This window comes from Eptatretus burgeri, chromosome 10 (assembly GCF_056783735.1).
Source record: "Eptatretus burgeri isolate ZD-2024b chromosome 10, Ebu_testis_v1, whole genome shotgun sequence".
Classification (NCBI taxonomy): domain Eukaryota; kingdom Metazoa; phylum Chordata; class Myxini; order Myxiniformes; family Myxinidae; genus Eptatretus; species Eptatretus burgeri.
The window spans coordinates 24,557,213-24,580,150 of NC_140970.1; the positions used below are offsets into that span (position 1 = coordinate 24,557,213).

General features: G+C 43.2%; 1 protein-coding gene across 9 annotated transcripts in view; it reads left to right on the forward strand.

Moving 5' to 3' along the window:
- IPO9 (importin 9) overlaps window positions 1–22,938 on the forward strand; it is a 164,532-nt gene that overhangs the window by 39,338 nt on the left and 102,256 nt on the right. For 6 of the 9 annotated variants that reach the window (XM_085897459.1, XM_085897462.1, XM_085897458.1 and 3 more), the window contains exons 3-7: window positions 14,554–14,640; window positions 14,864–15,065; window positions 15,810–15,898; window positions 16,040–16,126; window positions 17,033–17,152. In XM_085897459.1, coding sequence (XP_085753585.1) covers window positions 14,554–14,640; window positions 14,864–15,065; window positions 15,810–15,898; window positions 16,040–16,126; window positions 17,033–17,152 — 585 coding nt within the window. Of the gene's footprint in view, window positions 1–14,553; window positions 14,641–14,841; window positions 15,066–15,809; window positions 15,899–16,039; window positions 16,127–17,032; window positions 17,153–22,938 lie in introns of all 9 variants that reach the window. The other 3 variants (XM_085897464.1, XM_085897461.1, XM_085897466.1) reach the window with 3 other exon arrangements.

Genomic DNA, 22,938 nt, shown 5'->3' on the forward strand with positions numbered 1-22,938 from the left:
TTCTGACGATTGCTTTAACACTTTCAACTTCTCTTCCCATTTGGATATCGACGAGATGATTTGCACAACTCTTTTATTACTCCAAACGTGAAGCGAAAAGGGGGGGGGGGGTTAGCAACAGGTTCACTGTCTGTCTGTTTGTCTGTCTCCAGATGTCAGCCTCTGATCGAGGAACTACTTAATTTCATATGATGAACACTGACCATGAATCGGAACACGAATCTGCAGTTTAGCAGTACTTTGGCTCTGAATTTGACACATTGTGCGGAATCTCGTCCCGAGTGCACATGCGCACAGAGGAGTAAGGTAATTGTTTTATTCTGTCTGCCTGATTGGCAGTCAAACAAAATTGACAATCATTCCAAACAACAAACTTATGTTTTTAGGAATGTCATAAAGGACACAAACAACAGGCACGAATAACTAATTTAATGTGTTTTATAAGGTTGTGTAAAAGACGGTGTATCAATGTCGGTAAACTTCCCAAAAAATTATTAATTTAATATATATATATATTTTTACAGCCTTTAAAACTTATTTTATCTCCATTGAATTTTGTACTTGAACACTGTTGAACTTAAATCACCTTGTTCGCACTTCCTCCGGTTTACTAGTACAAACTTTGATGCCATCTTGACCATTAATCAAATTTACCGCTCATGCTCTCACTGTTGGGGAATATCGAGATTCAGACAAAACTGCGGCATGTACGAAATATAGATTGCACTCAGAAATGCAAAGCAATATTTGGAAACACCCTTCATATGTTTTTTTTCTCAAGACAGCGTTGGGTAAGGTGTTCGATGAACTCCAGTTTTTATAATCATGTATTTTTACTGTTGAGCGTTAACCTTTGCAACTCAACATTGACGGTCTTGTTTTTGTCTGTCTGGAGCTCATGCATGAATTGGCTAATGTGGAGCTCAGGGTTATTGTGGGAAGCACTTGTGACACCTGTCCGGTTCCTCTTCATATTTTGAACACCTTTGCATATCTCAGTTCAACATTAATATACAAAATTTCAATCAGATGCAAAGCCCCTTAACAATATATATATATATATATATATATATATATATATATATATATATATATATATATATATATATATATATATATATATATATATATATATATATATATATATATATATATATTGTTACGGCTGTGGAAATTCACAAACCACCATTCAGGACCCGTAGGTGAGATATCTCTAAGTACATGTGTAGTTAGCCCAAACCCGTTGTATAGAGGGAATTTATGTGATTCATCTGGGCTGCGATCCTTTGAGTTAGGCGTTTTTCTGTTCTATCTTTATTTTGAACCAACCACGTCTCAACCACCATCACACAACAACCACGCCACCGCCACCATCTACGCTCCCACATCATCGCACCACCGCCATTCCCAAACGGCACCATAACCATCAAACCACCACCGAAAACCCTCCACCACCTTCACCTCCCTCTTTCTACGACCAACAACCGCACCACCTGTGAACACTGAACGTCGGGCTGTCTCGGGCCCGTTCGGCGTTTGGTGCCGAGCGCACCGAGCCGCGAGCGCAAATAGCGGCCTTTCCGAGGGAAAATTCGGATCAAAAACTCTACACGCCCACTTTTCTTCCGTCCAATTAGCGAGCGCGGGGCGACTTGGCCCCGCCTCCAGGCGCGGGAGTGTGAAGTCGATATATATGCAAATTCTAGGATCAGGGGAGATTCACGCCCCCGTTTCCTCCGACCAATGGGCGAGCATGGCTCCGCCCCCGAGGTCATTCTGATCCGAATATTTGCATATTAGCTGCTCCTGCCAGCCTATAAGAAGGCGAGCGCAAGGCGAATGAGGAGAGTTGGGTTCTGGGGTCGCCGAGAGAGTTTTGGAAAAGAGAATCGGGTCGGTCGGGTGAGGAGAGTGCCGAACAGAGAAGAGTCGCGGTGGAACTGCAAGCAAGGGAGCTCGGGTCCGAGGCGAGAAGGACGGCGGTCGGCGACGAGGTTACGGTGTGGAGAATCGCTCGTCTCATCGCGGGACCCAAGCCAGCCAGCCATCTCCCTCCCCCAGGGCATCAACAATTCCCCCTTTCCCCCGTGCTGAGATAGTGCAAAAGGGGGCCCCGTTCCCACCCCACTCCAAATGTCGTGCCAACGAAACCCGCCAAGGAGCATGGAGTCGGGGCACAGCCACGCGGCCACATTTGCGGCTCGCCCGCCAACTCGTCACGAGGGCGCGGATAGGACCCCCCCCCCCGGTCTCGCGGACCTGGCCGCTCCTCCAGGTCACGCGCACATTTGGCCTACAGGCCTGTCTGCCCCCTTGTCTATGAGGGTGGCTTCTTTCCTTTGCTTTGGTGTAAATGTGTGTTGGCGGAATCTGTAAAGTAAAGCTGTATAAGTGTTGCCGTGTGTGCGTGTAGTCGTTATTAACTCTGCGTCGTTGTTGCTTTTATTGTTTTGCTTGCTTTCTGTGCATTTTGACTGTATGGCTGAATATACGTGCTTTCCGTGTGCCGGGAAATAAATGTGCATTGTGTGAACTGTTTTCCCGTTTCGCTTCGTCTTTTCCTAATTGAATCTCCATCCTGCTTCAAGTAAAGGGTTCGTAGTGGGTGCAAAATGCCCGGTAAATAATCTGAACCGTCGAGGTCGACGATAACACCGCTCGGTTATCCCGATAGTACGGAACGGGCCGCCCAAGCGGCTCGTGTCCGGAGTCGACCTGCGGCGAGGTACGATCGCCCGGTTTACCATCCGCGTGGGTACTTAGGTAGGTCGAGTTTGGTGAACAACCCTATCCTACGCGGGTGACCGATTGGCACGATTGTGGTGAAGTCGAAAGGCCCACCCGTGATTGGCTCCGGGCGATAGTTCTCGGAGGGTCACGACTGAATTGTCCGTCCGGTGGGCGACGTGCCACGATCCGAGTTACGTGGCCGTTCGCACGCCGGCGGGCACAAATTCGCAACAATTTATATGTCGTACTGACCGGGCGTAGTGGCGTGCGCCTGTAATCCGGCTACTCGGAGGCTTGGGTTGGAGGATCGCTTGAGGACGGGAGCTCCGCAATGGACCTTGCTCTGAGAGGGTGTGGGGCAGCCCGGAATCATGGCGAAACCCAATCCTTATCCCTGTGTCGTAAGAGGCGACCAGGGTTGCGTCAGGAAGGGCATCCGGCATAAAACCTATGCCAAATCAGTATGCGGATCATAACGGATGATGCGCTGTGGCGACCCCTAATGGGAGCAGCCTAAAGACGAACACAACATATATATATATATATATATATATATATATATATATATATATATATATATATATATATATATATATCGTACTGTACTTCATTCCTTAATGACATCAGATTTTCCTGTCTCAAGGATTCTCTATTTTTTTTTTCCTGTCTTGGGGATTCTCTCAAATTTCTGTCATTTCTACTTATCTATCCTGGATACATGTTGATTCCAGAGAATTTTAACATCCACGCCAATGCCATCTGTGATCAAATTTCTGAAATTGGTTGATACAGTAAACCCTCCAATATCGGGGGTTCTACCATCGCGGGTTTCTACCACGGGCAACCTGTTGTGGTCCGATTCCATTATCGTGGGATTTTGTTTTGAGTAATCGTGGGTTTTTTTGCTGTGATTTGTCATCGTTTGCGTGCCATGCTTGAACGATTACCTCCTATTACAAGCATTGTGTCATTTCTCGCACACTGTTTTTATTAAGCCCAAATGTGAAGCAATGGACAAAGTTAGTTGTACCAAAAGGCAGAGAAAGGTTATGACATTGGGCAAATAATTAGTTGTTACATAGTTGGCTCAATTTTATACATACAGGTGTATATATATATATATATATATATATATATATATATATATATATATATATATATATATATATATATATATATAAATCTCGACACCTCCGATGCTCTTCCAGCCAAAAAAGCTGCAAAAGCAATCAAGAAAGGCCACCAAAGTAAACCCTTTGCTATTTCAAACCCTTCTCAGCGTTCCTCCACAGCTGGAAAGACATTCACAAATAGCATGCCACACAAACACAAATTCACATGCATGCATGTGAATGACATGCATGCCATTCACAAAGAGACAAAGATCTGATTTATAAACGACGAATGTGTGATCATCATTGGTTAAATATTTATCGGTATGCCGTCCTGATGAGGACAAACAAGCCTGAAATCCAGATAGGCGGCTCCGTTTGATGTTTGATGTTGACCATGTAATCTTTATCTGGTTGACAGAGTCGCCAGGCCAAGCCTCTGGGTTGGATGTGATGCTTTGGTGTCAGACTATGTCCAATGGAGATCGGGGGAGTGTTTCTCACACTTCACATGTTTCGATTTACCCGCCAATCACATCACTTGCCTTCTGGTTGAATGGTTTGCATTCACGAGAACAATCGTCTGGGTGACAGACGGACGGTTGTTCTTTGTGGATTATGCAGTTTTACCATGTGAGACACAATCTGCAGTGATGCTCACCATACTAGTCAAGAGGTATGTCTGATTATGTATATTTGTATTTACGTGTTTTTTTTTCTGGCTACTGTCGATCTTCGAAGATATTTTCTCCTAGTCCAGGAACAGAACCACCCTCTTCCCATTGGCCCTTGGTTTCCACGATCACGGCTTTAACTTTTTTAGCATTTTCCAGGAACCTAACCCCCTGCGATATTGGAGGGTTTACTGTATTATCAAACTGTGGCAAAACATTCTCTGACTCGCCCATGTTCACACTCATACTCTGGATATTGTTTTATTCCTTGTGATTTCTCCTTTAAGTGGCATTAATTTTAATGTTTCCTCTTTTTTTGACCGCTCATTGTCACCCACCCTTCCAACAAGGTCAGAGACGGTGGACATTAAAATTAGCTCTGTTCAACTGACCGACCGACCGATCATCTGTCCGTGTACTTGTGTGTACGGGATATTTCAAAAACTGTTGAACATTTGGATTTTATATTGCAGATATCTATTCCTCATATGACCCAAAAGGCAGAAGACCTCGAGTGTCGGCTTCTTGTTTGTTACTTAAATTACCTCTCCTTCATTGAAACCTTCACATCCGTTGAAGCCTGTGACGTGATACCATAACACTAACTCCCTCATTCCATTTTTCACACCTCTCATGTTCCTGAACAACGGTTCTTGATTTATTAACGGATGCTTTTGAATCCCCTCGATCAATAAATCTTTCAGAGTATATCTGACAATTATGAAACTCTAATACATAACAGTAGTGGAAAGTGTCATTATTTTTGTTTGTCTTTTAAAGGCACAGAAATTGATGACCCAGGCAGGGAAGGGTATTTACTTCGTCAGCAAATTTGTTTGGAAGAAATTTGTACACAGAGAATGTTGAAAAAAGTTAAGAGTGTAATGACTGATGGCAATCACCCTCAACACCAAGATTACCATTGGATGTGCTCTGGGAAGAGATTGCAGTCACTCAGATGTATGACAAATTGGTATCTTAATTCATTTGAATTTGTACCCTACTCTATTCGAGTTTTAGTCAGTCTTTTTGAAAAAAGTTTATGAGAGGCTAAAACTTCTTGTGGTTTTTTTTTTTTTACTCAGTAGTCTCTTCCCTCTCTCTTTTGCTTTCCTTCTCATCTCTATCCATTATCAGTATAATTGTTGCTCTTGCATAATCCTATGCCAAGTGCAATACACACTTGCCAAAAATTGTAAAATGTGGAAGTAATTGATGATGCTCGTTTTTAGTGCTTTGCCTTGGGAAGGGGCACTGAGGTTTTTATTTTTATTACATACACTGTACTGTATAATGTATATTTATCGTGATATTCTTTTCTGTTCAAAGCCGTGTGTATTTTTTTTTTCCTGGTGCTTCACTGATAAGATTGTTTCATCAGTGGGTGAGAGGGGTGGAAGTGGGGGTGCATTTTGGTTTGGATTGATGTTTGAAAATAGTAGGACTGTATGCTGATGCCTTGACCAAATCCTAAATTCCTGCCATGATTTATGGGGAGCACTGCATTTTCAGCCCCAGTGGCTGAAGCAGAAATGATGCAGACCAGCAGTGAGGTACTACAGACATAAGATGATGAACTTGAAGCAGTTCTCATAGATCCTAGAAGATGAAAGCATGTGGAGATTGGCAATGCATGTCGACCTAAACTCTTATTGTATTACTTTAGCCTTTTAAAGTAACCTCCTTTCTGTTCCTTTTCAGATATTACAGTAAAACAAAGCAAAGTAGAAGGGCACTCGGTAGAGCGCATACCTCTGCCACGTAATGCCTGATCCACGAGAACATATCCGGTCCATTACATTTTTGAAATATCATGCTATGCAGAACTATATCGTTTTTGGCCCTGTCTCTCAATGGTGAAGCACTTTAAAAATTAAATAAATCTCGTATCCGGATCTGGATTTGGATCTTCACCAAAATCGAATCAATTCGTCCTTGCAACACACCCAACCTGTCCGCCGAGTTTCGTCTAAATCCGTACGCAACTTTTTGAGATATCCTGTACACAGACAAACAGACAGAAAGGGGTGAAAACATAACCTGATTCACCTTCAGTGACGGAGGTAAAAAGTATTCAGCATGGCTGCCATATGTCATACATCGTTCATCATGGTGATGTTCCCTTTTTTATTCCTCAGGTTTGTCTGCCTTTTATTTTTTAGCCTCTGTTGGAGTTAGTCCGAAACAGGTGCTTATGGATTTGGTCTTTATTTTCGTGTCCGTGCGTGCGTGCGTCTGCAACCATATCTCAGACGTGTATGGACCAATTTTATTCATACTTGGCACAAAGACATCACATGGTGGAATACATATGCACATCATTTTATTTCGCAATGCGATCAAAGATGGCCGACTGGTGGCCATTTTAGTTCTAAAAAAAACCCGGTGTTTAACACATCCTCAAGCATTTCTCAGACATGCATTCACCGATGTTGTTCATACTTGGCACACAGATAATGAATGATGGCTTACATATGGTCGTCATTTTTTTTCGAGATCAGATCCAACTTGGCCAACTGGTGGCCATTTTGTTACTTAAATGTGTCCCCAACCATTTCTCAGACCCGATGCATGGTCCGGTTTTGTTCAAACTTGGCACAAGCACAGTACATGATGGCATACACGTGTAGCTCACTTTATTTTGCGACTTGAGAACAGATGAAGGGATTAAAATCAAACTTGGTATAAGTATGTATAATGATGTAATAAATATAATGTGGGTGGAGGCATATCGGTCGACGTCACGGTCCCCATTCTGCTGAATTCTTGCAAAACTTATTTTTATCGATTGTTGTCCTGTCGGTATGAGTTTTCACGTCAATTTGTTCTTTACTGAAATTGTCCTATTGGTGGCATCCCCCGAGTCTATGTATGTGAGTATGGATGGACAGCATGCATATGTCCGTTCACTTTCTGCTGGGAATTCAGTCTGCACTGATAATGTGTCTGGATTTATTCCTTTCTCCAGGGGGTGGGTTGACGATCTTGCCAAAAAAAGGCTTCTAAAGCCATGTACAGTGGCCTCCAAAGTTTTCACATTTTGATGCCACCTGAGCTTATTTCATGATGCTTTCAAATTAAACTTAATATATGGAATCTCCACAAACTACTCCAAAGTGATAAAGTCAAAAAAAAATATAGATATAATGTGAATAAGTTAGATTCACAGAGAAAAATAAGATGATTCTCAGTTCCATAAGTATTCAAACCCTTTGCGTAATTAACCCAAAATTACTTCAGCAGCAAATTATTTGTTTTAAATGTTTCGAAATAAGTGTAATAGGTTTCACGTGTATGTAATCAGTGGTTTAACTTTGAAAATTAAGCTCCCCCACTTATGAAAGCAGTTTTAAGATGCAACTCACTTGGTCAACCAACAAGGTAATCATGAAGACCAAGGAGCTTTCCAAAGAGGTCAGACATAAAGTGGTGGAGAAGCACCATTCAGGAGAGGGTTCAAAGATTTCAAAGTCACTGATTATCCCTTTAAGTATGTGTATAAATGTATGGAAGCCAGAAGTTGACTGAAGATTCCAGTCTAATGAATTCCAAAATTGAGGTCCAATAAAAGTTATAGTTTTCTTTGTGGAATTTGTTCTTATTTGTGGAAGGTGGAACATCTTGTAGAATATGGATGGACTTCATAAAATTATTTGTAAAAAATTGCACAAGGTAAGTTGGTAATTATTTTCTATCTCATGGACAAAGTAATTATGGACAAAGAAGACATAAATAAGAACGTATCATACCACCCAGACTCGACCCAGATCAGGTTGCCCATCCAAATCCAGCAGCTGGGCAAGCAGGAAACTGGTTCGTGATGTCACTGTAAATTCAACAATGACTTTGAAAGATCTGCAAGGCTCTAGATCCAAAATGAGGATCAGTGTTCGTCAATCGACAATATCCCGTTCCCTTCACAAAGCTGGCCTCAGTGTAGAGGTGGCAAGAAAGAAACCATTTCTGAAAAGACTCTTCAAAGAGCTCATATGGAGTTTGTGAAAAAGGATCTTAATGATACCGCAGACGTGTGGCGAAAAGTTTTATGGTCATACGAGACAAAAATTGAACTATTTGGTCACTATTCAAATTGTTACGTCTGGTGCAAGCCGAACACCACATCACCCAGTCAACACCGATCCCAACTGTCAAGCATGGTGGTGGCAGCATCATGTTATGGGGCTGCCTTTCATCAGCAGGGACGGGCAAGCTTGTCAGGATAGAAGGGACAATGGACGGTGTAAAGTAGAGGAGAATCCTTGATGAAAACCTGCTTGAGTCTGCCATGAATCTGAAACTGGGTCGGAGATTCACATTTCAGCAGAACAATGATCCGAAGAACAAAGCTAAAGCTACACTGGAGTGTCTGAACAAGAAGAACATAAGTGGCCCAGTCAAAGTCCTGACTTGAACCCAATTGAACATTTATGGTGAGACTTGAAGATTGTAGTCCATCGACGATCCCCATCAAATTTGGCAGAACTATAGCAATTTTCACGTGACAAATAGACAATGATTTCATCATCTCACTGTGCAAAGCTGGTAGAGACCTACCCAGAAATACTCATAGCAGTTATTGCTGTAAAAGGTGCTTCCACCAACTACTGACCTCAGGGGCTGAATACTTTTACAACCAGTGAATTTTAATTTGTACATGTTTTTTGCAGGTGTTCCTGATATGTACCCTCCTTCAATTAATAATGTTGTGTTTGATCTCTTCAGTGATAAATAAAAAAAGTTCATTTGGATAATTTTTCCACATAATTTGTAATTCATCTAAATGTAGCATTATTGGTAGTGCGTGAATACTTTTGTAGGCCACTGTCGGTTGACTGATGTTGCAGCAGGTGTAAGAGCCCACTTCTCATATGCTTTGTGTCCGATTGGACAGTTCCTTGTGCAGTTGTTTGTTCTCAAACATCTCACATTTGTTGCTCACAAATCTAGCAGGAGCCTCGACTCAGAATTTGTGGCTGGAGTGATTTATAAGGATGCACCACATCCATAAAAAGCAAATACATTATAATGTCTCTCTGACAGTGCTCGCATCAGCTTCTTCCGCAACAGGCATCAAGAGTACCTCCGTTTTTTCTCTGAAGAGAAGGACTTGGTGTACTGTGCTGATATTGCGCAGCTTCTGCTCAAGCTTGGAGTGCCACAGTACGAACCCAAAGATTGAAGACTGTTCATTGACAGCAGCAAGCGATCACTGAAATGTGTTCTGCTACACAACGGCAACCAGTTTGCCTCTGTACCCATCGCTCACTCGACTACACTGAAGGAGAAGTATGAAGCGGTGAAGTACCTGCTGGAGAAAATTGGTTATGATCAGCATAAGTGGTTTATTTGTGTTGACCTGAAGATGGTGAACTTTTTGTTGGGACAACAGTCTGGCTTCACCAAGTACCCATGTTTTCTGTGCATGTGGGATAGTAGGGACCGTGCTCAGCATTACACGAAGAAGGACTGGCCTGTGCGGGAGGAATTGGTGCCATGCAAAGAAAGGAACGTCATCAACGACCCTCTGGTGGACAGAGACAGAATACTCTTCCCACCGCTGCACATCAAGCTCGGCTTAATCAAGCAGTTCACCAAGGCTCTGGACAAAGATGGTGACTGCTTCACTTACTTGTGCCAGGCTTTTCCAGGATTGACCATGGAGAAGTTGAAAGCTGGCATCTTTGATGGTTCTCAGATCCGTCAGCTCATCAGAGATCCAGAGTTCAAAAACTCAATGAACGAAGTGGAACTGGAAGCGTGGAAGACATTTGTTTTGGTAGTGAAGAACTTTCTTGGCAACAATAAGGCCAGAAACTACGCAGAACTTGTCAACAACATGCTGACTGCTTTCAGAAACCTGGGCTGCAACATGAGCATCAAGATGCACTACCTATTTTCACATATGAACCGGTTTCCTGAGAACCTGGGTTCAATGAGTGACGAGCAGGGGGAGAGATTCCATCAGGACATGAAGGAGATGGAGACCAGGTATCAGGGTCGCTGGGACGCAGTCATGATGGCTGACTACTGTTGGAATCTGAAGAGAGACCTCCCTGCCGCTGAACATTCCAGGAGTTCGAAGAAACGGAAGTTCAAGCCCTGAAGTTTGAACAGTGGTGACGCAACATGCAATTTACTTGTACTTACCTTTATCAATGCCCACCATTCAGATGACAGTAATCAATGTTTCTATCATGTAATCAATAAATGTTGTTGGCAAAACATTTTTTTTTCTTAAAAACATGTTTAGGATGATATGTGTTGACAAAAATCAGCTGATAATGCCACAAAAATGTAATTGATTTTGTCACAAGATCTGATTTTTTCAAATCAACTTAGCACAAAAACCTGACCTGATGGAGAGAAACGGATGCCATTTCCTGATTCAGCAGTGCCAGAATACCCTAATTCACTTGTAGAAATCTAGACAACTTTCAGAAAGTAAAAAATTGTTGACCAGTGTTATGATGCCCCATTATTCATTTTATTGCTTTAATGTTCACAGGATTAATCAACATATTCTCCAACTTCAATGCTACCTCTTCATGTGTCCCCAACACCTTCATTCCAGTGTTTGGTGTTTCATGCAGGCCACTCTACGTTGTCTAATTGGTTGTCTCTACATTTTCATCATTGACTTAGAATGGCACTCAGTGGAGCGTGTAACTCTGCCAGGCTGAACAGTTTACATGTTGTATCCCACTGATAGGCGGATCTGAAACCGGACCTTAACCAAATTCTGATCAACTTGTTCTTGTGACCTAACCAACCCATCCACCTAGTTTTGTCATAACTTCCCCACATCCATCAATCCATTGGGAACATACTCTGTGCAGAGTGTTGGTGCTGCCGAAGCAGTCTCCTGGGCTTTTGGGCCCAATCCTGGAGAGGTCGCCACTCCGACGCAGGATACCAGCAAGCTGGTACTCATTTTGCCAACCTCGGAAGAATGACGGGCTGAGTCAACCCCACCTGGTATTTATTCAACATCTAAGCGGGATTTGAAACCAGAACCCTAGGATCCCAAGTCCACCACTCTCGCCATTTAGCCAACACCAGGTATTTAAATTCTCCACAATGTCTAGAGATATCATGTGACGTATCGTTTTTTGGCCCTATATCTCAATGGTGAAGAATCACAAAAATATTGTCGTCATTGTAGCGGTCTGGTGTCGTAGGGAGGAACCACGAGGGATGGACTGCCTTGGGTTACTCGCTGGACGCACCGGAATCGCAGGCCGTCGCACTTGAATAACTTCGTGACGCGGCGGATCGCTAATCGACTGGGAATGCCAATAACTCGACCATGTGACTTTGGGTCCTCCTTTTAACAAACCATTTACCTAAGGGTCACATGACCTTACCAGGGAACGCGCCCTCAGTACGTACCTGTGTAACCAGATTACTTACCGGATCAGGTGCAGCCGAGCGGAACTGCCAGGTATGTACCAGCAACAAAGTGAATCTTTGGGGAATAACGTCCCGGCTAAGCTAGGGTGCAGGCCATGCTGGACCAATGAAGGAAAACATGAAAACGAGCTGGGAACATTTCTACACAGTGCTTTTATTTACAACCAGAATGCAAGGAAAGGTATGTGGCACAGTGAATGGGATTTATTCGTATGTACAGCAGGGAAAGCAAGGAATCCATGTAGTGCGGGAAAAGACAAGCAATCTTACAAAAGCAGACACAGAGCAGAGTTATCCTGTTATGTCTTCTACAATCTAGATTTATGCTAGGACAGGCGTGCACACACACACACACACACACACACACACACACACACACACACACACACACACACACACACACACACACACACACACACACACACACACACACACACACACACACACACACACACACACACACACACACACACACACACACACACACACACGAAGGTTACATATAGCCCAGAGAGAAAGAAAGCAGGTAAGGGTAACGACCCCTCAATACATGGTGCAGTTGGCAGACCAACGCAATCCAAAACGCTTAGGGAGAGGAAGGTGGGAGGAATACTGGTTGTGTCTAAGATTTGGGAGTGGGAGGTGTGGTGTTGGGCAATGTGGAAAGGGGGTGGGGGTGTGGTGTCGTGCAAGAAGAAAATGTAAATGCGAGTCAGTTTGTTCACTCCTTCAGGTTCTGCCCATAAAAGAAGTCAGGCTTCGCCTGCGTTGATGTTCTTTTATGCGTCCACAGTAGACGAGATAGAGATAAAGAAAGATGGAAGAAGAAAGTGCCTATCATATTTGTGTAAATATCTGCAAGTGTAAATGTCTGAACTACCTATTGAGGATTGCTCAAACGGAGCGGCTCCACCTCATGGCAGTCGTGTGCGATTTACACCCCTCTCCCCACCACTTGGTCATGGGGACTCACGCCGCCTTTCGCTCCATGCCAGCCAGCTCACTGACTGACTGCTTGCCGATCCCGTCTGGCTCCGCGTTCCTTCGGCAACAGCACCAACAGCCCCCAACACGAAGGCGAGCAGCAGCAGCGACAATGAGCAGGGCGACCTGGATGAACTCGAGCAGGTGAGCAGGCTGACTGACTGACCCATGAGCAGGCTGACTGAGCAAGAAGAGTGGAGGGCGAAGAGAGAGAACTGGCTCTGCTCTGCCCTTTTTATGGGGCTGGACGAAGGGAGGGGCCGAGAACTGGATCAAGACGAGCTGTAGGCACAGTCCCGCTCCTGTATTGGACCACAGCTGCCGGAGCCACGCCCTGCCATGCCTTGGAGCCGGAAATGGGCCAGTTACTCGCTAACCTTGACACGGTTCGGAGCTCTGAGCTTTACATGGGGCCGTGGTCTTCGGATGCGTGCTCCAGCCCTGAATGTGTGCTGCTCTTCTTTCTAACATGGAATTGTAGTGAAATCCCTCTGCTACCTGTAGGTCCCTTCACAAGTTGCAATGCATGTTCACGCCTCGCGTTGTGCCTTAAAACATCTCGACCCGCACCCCCCCCTCCCATGTCCTTTGATGCTTCAGTGCGGTTGCGTGACCATGGGGCAGTTGCGACGGTTATAGAGCAGGGCACTCTTGTGACATTCGTAGTGAGACATTGTGGCAATGTGGCGTTTGTAGCGAGTGATCATTGCCACATTGCATCCATTGTGAGATGTGGGGTGAGTGCCATGTGTGGTGTTCGTAGTGAAATGGGTGAATAAAAGTTGGTGTTGGTTGTGGCAGGGATATTTGTCCCAGTTACATGAAGCAGTTGTGGTGAATGTGGTGAGGTTTGGTGAGCGGAGTGTAGTCTGAGGTGAGGTGACGATTGGGAATTGGCACGCATATTTGATTGGAGAATGGGTGCGCAAACTCCAAACTGCAACATTTTTTTTTTGTTGCATGCGGTTTCACAGAACTGCAGCATTATTTTCATATCCGGATCCGGATCTTCACCAAAATCGAATCAATTCGTCTTTGTCATACCCACCCGATCTGTGTGCAAAGTTTCGTCCAAATCCATCAATAATTTTTTTGAGATATCCTGCTCATAGACAGATAGATAGACAGACAGACAAACAAACAGACAGGGGCAAAAACATAACCCCCATCCACTTTTGGTGGTGGAGGTAATTACACCTTGGTTCCTCATCCAACCCGCAAAGTTCAAAGTCAAATAAAGCAGATTGGTGGAGCAACACGGCTCTAGCACGATCCTCTTTGAAGTTCATCAAACACCAACTGGTCCACTGCATTTTTCCTGCTGACATCTGTGCCTTGATAGTGCATTGATGAGAACATTTTCTGGGTTTTTTTTTTTCGAGGCACCTAACATTCAACTCTCTCTTCTGGGAGGGCTTTTAAGATTTGAGTGCACACCGCCTGATGAAGACCACTCTGGCTGAAAGGTTTAACTCTGAGCCTTCATTGTATTATGACAAATCCTTGAGTCGATTGTGCTTTTTGTGCTTTCACATCGAGGATTCCTGTATTCCTGAGAAAATGAACATTTGCATGTCACTGACACTTATGATGGTTCACAATAAAACATAATTATATATTTTGTTCTGCACAATTGTTTCCAGCTGGCATCGGTCATACTGAAACAGTATGTGGAAACTCACTGGTGCGCACAGTCAGAAAAGTTCAGACCACCAGAAACCACTGAAGCTGTGAGTTGAGAGTCTCTGGTGTTTACAATTACTGCTTTCAATTGCCATTTACTACTTCTGCACTGGTCTGTATGTCTGCCAAAAAAATTATTGATGTAATTGATCTTTGATTTTAATCAGAATAGATGCCATCGGATTTTTATTTTTTGATGAGATTTGTTCATCTGAAGTTTAGTGCAGGCGGTCTGCTGCAAATTGCAGCTTGATTTTGTGCACCTTCCAGGCAAAGGTTGCCATTCGGCAACTAATACCGGCTGGCCTCCGCGAGTCCCTCAGCAAGGTGCGTTCCAGTGTGGCCTATGCTGTCTCCGCTGTGGCACACTGGGACTGGCCTGATGCCTGGCCACAGCTCTTCGGCCTGCTCATGGACCTTCTCACTGGTGGGGACGTCGATGGTGTCCATGGAGCGATGCGCGTTCTCACCGGTAACAACCCGCTGATATTTTTTGCAACTTAGGGCTTAATATAGCTCTGCTGATTACTTGTTTCAGGCTCTTAAATAAAACTTAGTTGATCAAACGATTATTACCTCCACCATCGAAGGTGGATGGAGGTTATGTTTTCACTATAGCTGTTCGGCTGTGAGCAGGATATCTCAAAAAGTTATGCATGGATTTTTGGATGCAACTTGGTGGACAGGTTGGGTGTGTGACAAGGACGAATTAATTAGATTTCGGTGAAAATTCAGATCTGGATCCAGGTACTGGAATTTTGAATCCATTAAATGATTCTTCACCATTGAGAGATTTGGTCAAAAATTATATATTTTTATATATATATATATATATATATATATATATATATTTTTATATATATATATATATATATATATATATATATATATATATATATATATATATATATATATATATATATATATATATATATATATATATCACGATATTTCAAAACGTTGTCGACGAGTTATGACAAAACTTGGTGGATGAGTTGAGTAGGTGACGAGAACAAGCTGATTAGATTTTGGTTCAGGTCCGGATGCAGATCCGGCCTGTCGGTGGGATACAAACCGTAAACGGTTCAGCTTGGGGGAGGTATGCACTCTACCGAGTGCCGTTCTCGATTTTTTTTTTCTCTCTCATGTACTCAGAGATGTAATAATGAATGTCATTTTGGTAATCTCAAAAGCTTAACACACCATGTTCCTGCAGAGTTCACACGTGAGGTCACAGACACCCAAATGCCATACGTGGCACCTGTCATCTTACCGGAAATGTATCGCATATTCACAATGGCCGAGGTGAGCTTTCCAAACGCCACCTGAATTTATTTTTATTTTTATTTTTTTTCCTCCAACCGTTTTAGTGTTTCGTTTTTCTTCCATAATCTCGTTGTCTCAAATGTTATTTTGTGATTTCAATGTCAGCTCTATTCTTGGCAGGTTTACGGCATTCGCACACGAGCCAGAGCGGTGGAAATATTTACCACGTGTGCAAACCTCATCCATGCCATGGAGGAGATGGAGAAGGTATTAAATTTGTCAGCATGGTTTTTTTCTATATCAAAAGTCTTGTTTGATCCAATCTATCTTGGTTTGTCCATTTTGTTGCACTTACTTTCAGTTATTACTCCACACAATGCGTTTGTCTTTCATAACCCTCTCTGTGGTTGCTTCATTGCACGTACTCTCCATTTTGTGAATTCATTCGTGATCTCTTCCATATTTTTGTCATTGTTTGTTTGCAATTTATCCAATTCAATTAATGCTTTAAGAGTTGAACTTGTTCGAAACATAACTGTTACAATGGCATCAGTAAACTCACCCACAACTCTTAAACTTGTGGACATTTGCTAGATATGACATAGAAAAGGATGAATATCTTTGCTGAGGTTTGGTTCATGGTCAAAAGGAAAATACCTTTTTAACCCCTCCCCCCTCTTTCCCTTTATTTACTTTATGTTGGTGGTTGTGGGGTGGGGGTGGGGGGTGTATTTTAAAAATTCCTTGGAAATGGAGTGACAGATAAAAAAGCTGATTGGTACGTAGGTCATATTCACATCCTTGCAACTTCTTCGTGCAAACAGCAGTGTTTTATAACCCCAAGCAGGTAATTTGGCCAGCGTATTGGCACACAAATGCCTACTCCTCGTCATGCCCTTGGATCATTCTGGTCCCTGCTCAAATGTAGAGTGGACAGCACCTTTTGCATCCACATCTCAAGGATGATGTGCTCTGAGACACAATACTCTTGGCTTGCATGGTGTTCTTTATTGATGAATATTTTCCTTTTTAAAATTAGTTTTAGACATATGATTGCCATTTACTGTTTAACAATAAAATGAAGTTTAAAAAAAAAAATAAAAAAATAAAAAAAAAAATATATATATATATATATATATATATCACAACACCATACGGATATCTCTCGTTCAGGGTGCAGCTCGGGAACTGTTGTTGCCTATACTTACACAGTTTTCTCAAGCCTTCCTGCAGGCCCTTCAGCTTCCCGATGGATCAACATCTGACAGCGGACTTAAGATGGAGGTTTTAAAGGTGAAGGATCCCCCAATACTAAATATATACATATGTTTAGTATGCTTGTGATGAACCATGTTTGCATAACATTAATTGAATGGACATTATGCCACTATCTCCAGATTGGCAGCCAGTGTGTCCTTTGAAGCATGCTTTCAACTCAGAATTCATGTTTCTTTTTGTGTCGAATTATGTCTTGGAGATGGAGTTTGCAGTCATCACAACAACAACCAAGTGCAGTCTGGGAAAAGCGCACCTCAAAACCTGACTTTTTTTTTTCTTTTTTTCCTCAAGTTGATTAGTGTAAAAGGGTTGTTTTTTATGCAGTTCTAACCTGCCATTTTGTGGTGTTGTATTCTCTCTTCAACCATTATTTTTGTTAACACTTAAAGGATCTTCAAGTCCAGTTTCCCAAGCATAATTTAACGGCATACTAATTGCAGAGTGAATCGACAGTCATGAGGTGGTGCTAAACAGTTCTGTCCAGGGTTGTCGAGTTGTGTCCTTTTAGTCACCTGACATAAATTGATGCACTTGTTACTTCAGCATTGCCTTGACTCATTGTATAACAGGCAAATTGATGGAGGACAGAATCAAACACCCACAAAAGGGACATCAGTGCAAAGGCATAAAACTTTTCATTGCTTGGGACATTCATTCATTTCAACATTTCCAAATTATAGCTGAAGGGTATGGTTTGTTGACTGCTTCTGCAACCTAACACCTTCATTGGCCAACTTGTGGATTTCTGCTCAAAATTAGAGAATCACATAATATAATGGGCGTAAACCTGGAACTTCTAACACACTTTTCTCCGAACATTTTCTGTTCATACTTCCGAAATCTTCACATTATGTGTTCCATGTATTTACGCAGGTGATATAGGATTCAAAAAATCGAATATCATAATCATAATATTAATATAATCATAATCATAATATAATGGGCGTAAACCTGGAACTTCTAACACTTTTCTCCGAACATATTCTGTTCATACTTCCGAAATCTTCACATTATGTGTTCCATGTATTTACGCAGGTGATAGCGGATTCAAACAACTTGAATATAGATAGAATTTTCAGAGGGAATCGATGACGTCACACTCAACAGCGTTCGGCGGCAAACCGATGGCCAGGTCCCAGACGACGTACTTTACTTAACTAAGTCCATGAGTTCAGGACGTTTGTTCAACTCGGCATTTACGACTTTTATCCTGCCATGTTATTAATCTGTTGATGGAGGTAATATAGAAACGAGGAATATGTCAAATTGTTCGTGTTACTCGTCCGGCACTATGTGTCAAGGGCAACAATCTAAAGCGACCGGTCTCAAACGCTACCATGGGCACCCAGACACGCCACCAATATGAACTGAGCTGTTGAATGCGGCGCAACACATCCAAAGAAACGACCGTAACAGAGCATTGTGATCCGTCGTAGACGGGTATCTGCTACTTTGATTTGATGAACATCTATTTGATGCTACGTTAGGCATCCTTGCTGTTCATGGATGGTTTAATGAAATTGTTCAAATATTAGAAAAAAATAATGATTGAAATATGCACTATTTTGTATTTCTCTGGCATATGTATAATTATTTAATTCCCCATATTTATTGTTCTTCACGCTAGTCTCATGCTTTCTGCCAAAACAAGTTCTGGAGTAGCAGTGTTTGCATTGTTTAGGCAAGGTGGAGATGATATTCCCAGGAACGACAGTGGTGGAAAAACAGCAACGGACTTGCTGCCTTCCTGACAAACAGTCTCACTTCCAAGTCCATTGCTCTGGAAGTTTTTGTACCTTTAATAATATCAGGGACCCAAGAATCAAGTTCGGTCAGATTTGTGACTTGCTTACAAGTACCATGTAAATTTGTACTACCCGTTCCATGGTCGGCTTGTTGGCGACTAAACCGACTCCCCCACCACGCTTCTTGGTGAGGAGGAGGAGGAGGAGGAGAGTGCATAGATTTGGACACCCAGCAGGACTGAAAAGAAAACCTGGCATGGGGCAAATGAGCTCCAAGTGAGCCAACAGCCATCCTTAACTGACATGCCCAACTGTCCAAGGACATCCTTCTGCAGTTGTTAGCCGTTTCGAGGAGGTTAAAAGCAGGATTTGCACTCCGGATACTGTAAGACACTTCATTCCACAACATACATGAAAAGTGAGCTCATGGTAAGTGGCTACACCTCCAACTGGTCTGGTTGCTCTGATGGTTACCATTCCCAGGGAATTGCTGTAGCCGTGTTCAAGAAGCTGACTTATGGTAGTCAAGGCAACACCAGTCAATGAGCCTTTGATGAGACTGAGGATTGGTCACTCTCTTGGTATCATTTTCTTGGTCTCTGTATATGCTCTGACTGAGGTGAGTGATCTCACTGAAAAAGAGACATTCTATGTCACACTCAAGCTGGCAGTTGATTACTTCCCCAGGCGAGATACTTTTCTAGGCTTGGGGAATTTCAATGCATCGACTGGTACTGATGGGGATGGCTATAAAACATGTTGATTCCCATGGGTCTGGAACCAGGAACCAGAATAGCATGAAGTTCCTTGACCACAAGAGGTTGTGGACTTATGGTGGCTGGTTTATGGTTTCAGCATGCACAGTCACATCACTTGACTTGGTATTCCAATGCTGGTGGTGTGGCAAAGGAGATTGATCATGTTCTCCTTGATGGTCACTGTAGGTTAAACCGGAACTGCAGAGTCTGCCAGAGTGCTCAGTTTCTCAGTACTGATCACAGGCTTCTTGTAGCAACTCTGAAGCTGTGACTCAAATCCCAGAGAATGGTACCATCCCATCCGTGGCTGGATTTTGGCAAGCTCAAGCATAAAAGGGTAGCTGGGGCATTTGTGAACAAGTTGAGTGGGGGGTCTTTAGGGATCTGGTTGTTTCAGGGGATCCTGAAAAGTTGTGGAGTACCTTCAAGACTACTATCCTCGATGTTGACAGTGGGCATTGGGTGTCTTGGAACCCACCATCAGGTGAAGAAGAACTTTGTCTCCCAAGGGACACTGAATACCATTGACCAGAGTCGCTGGGCTAGGCTTAAAGGCAAAACTGAACTGCTCAGGGAGCTAAGTCGTAAAACTGTACGTGCGCTAATGGAGGACGAGGAGGCCTATGTGTGAGGAATCTGTGAAGGGGTGGAGCATCACCTGTGGTCAAGTGATTATTGTCCCACTTGTATAGGAATCTGTGCATTGCTGTCCTCCAAGCCTGTCCCTCGGTGTACTGCAGTTATAGCGGAGAGTGGTGAGCTCTTGTCAGAAGCGTCTGAAGTGTTGGTCTGCTGGGCCAGTTACTTTGAACAGCTTTACCAGGCTGACCCACCAGCTGTTGAGTTGGATGTCAGTGGTGTTACTATCCTTATTGCTGACCCTCCATTCAACTGTGATCCACCTTAATTTGTGAAAACACGGGTTGCATGAATCAGTTGAAAGGGGACAAAGCTCCTGGGATCTGTGGTATCCATGCTGAATTTCTCAGGTCTGGTGGAAATGCTGCACTGGTGGTGTTGCATGCAGTTTTATGCTTTGCTTGGAGCAAAGGCGTCACCCCAGCTGATTAGAAGATGGGCCTTGTTGTCCCTCTCTGGAAAGGGAAGGGTGATTGCCAGGACTGCAACAACTACTGAGGAGTGATGCTGCTCTCAGTGCCGCGCAAGGTCTTTGCTCGGATAATTAGATTCGAAGGGTTCGTCACCATCTGCTTGAGCACCAGTGCCAAAAACAGTCTAGCTTCATAACAGAGGTCAACGATTGACCGTGTCCTTGCTCTTCGGGTCATCACCGAATGCAGGCTTGGGAATTAGCACATGCTGCTCTCAGCCTATGTTGATCTCTGCAAAGCGTTCAATAGTGTGAATTGGGATGCACTCTGGAGGATCCTCAGTCTTCGTGGGGTGCCACCAAAGCTGATCGAACTGATACCTGAACTAAAATATGGTTTTGAGAGTGCTATAAGGTGTGGTGGTTCCATCTGTGACTTATTTTCAGTTGATACTGGAGTTTGACATGGGTGTGTACTGGTGCCAACACTTTTCAACACTTGTATGGACTGGATTCTGGGGAGAATGTTGGAGAGATCATGCTGTGGTGTTTCATTTGGGAATGTGAAGATCTCTGATCTTGATTTCCCAGATGATGCAGTCATCTCTCCAGAGACTGGATATCTTTATGGGGGCCCTCATGGTGTTGAATGAGGAGTCTGACCCACTGTGAATTAAAGTCTCCTGGGTGAAGACTGAGATCCAGGCTTTCAATGACATCTTGGATGCTGCCATCCCATCTGTACCTGTTTGTGGCAAGGATGTTGAGTTCACAGAGAGATTCACTTTCCTTGCCAGTGCTATTCATGTCTCCACATGTGAGCTAGAAGTCAATAGACATCTCGGTCGGTCCCGGGGAGTCATGGATTCACTGGACCATGGAGTTGTGGCATTGTTGGTACCTCTGGAGGAGGATGAAAGTGCGAGTCTTTTGGTTCTTGGTGCTTCCAGTCTTGCTCTATGGATATGATATCTGGACTCTGACCAGAGATTTGAGACAAAGACAACTACTTTGGTACCAGGTCTCTTCGGAGAATCCTTAGCTATTGCTGATCGGACCTTTTGTCCAACGAGCGTTTGCTGCGAGAAACTCAGATGAGATTTGTTACCTGTATAGTGTATGAGCATCAACTGCAGCTGTTTGGACATGTGGTTCGTTTTCATGATGCTGATCCTGTTCACCAGATTCTCTTGGTGAGAGAGCCTGGTGAGTGGAGGAGGCCAACGGTCCAACCACTTGCTTCATGGTTGCAGCAGGTTGAGTGATATCTCGAGGAGATGGGGATGGGCCGGCTATCTGCCTTGGGGATGGCCAGATGGAGGCCCCTGGAGTACCATTGGAAAGTGGACGTGGTGACTTGCTGCACCGGTGCATGCTCCCATTCCTGACCTTATCTGCCCAGGGACTGAAGACAGGTGTCAATCCTTGGGACAAATTAATTGGTGTTCATTTATTGTGTTGATTTACTCAAGTAGGATTTTTTTTTTTTTGGTTTGCCATATAAAGTATTCCCAATTATTTTTATTTTATGAGCCCGTTCCCCGTGCAGCGGGAGATGAGGTTTTGCAATCGCTTGTTTGTGTGTATGTGTCTGTCCTTGGCATAACCTTTTTACCATTTGAGTATTTATCATCAAATTTTCAACAAACCTTTATCATGAGAATATGGAGAACACTAATTAAAAATTGGGTCAAAATGTCAAAGTAGAAATGGGCCTTTACATACCATTTACCATTGTGCTGCACAAGATGGACACGTTCTTTTTTTTTTGATTTTTTAATCGCTTCTGTGTCTTTCTTTATTTTCCCATTTCAGCTTCAGTCCCTCTTGCCAGTCCATAATAACTTTTTTCTTTTTTTTTTAACCATTTGAGCTTTTGTCATTAACATTTCACCAAATCTTTACAGCGAGAATATGGAGAACACTAGTAAATAAAATATGTTTTTCAACCGATTTCATATCCAGGCGATGCATGATGCCATCGCCAAGCGCCGAAGGAAGGGAGTTCTCAGTTTTCACTCCATTTGTTTGTTTCTCATCCTGGCAATATCTCAAGCACCTTTTGAGCAAAGAAGGTGAAATTTGGGGACAAAAGTGAAGATGTGCTTTGGCAAAATGTTAATTTTTGGTTATTTCTTGATAAATCAATTCATTGATTACTTAATTATGCTGGATTTATTATTTATTTATTTATTTTCTCATCCTGGCAATATCTTTAGCATATTTTGAACTGGGAAGCTGATATTT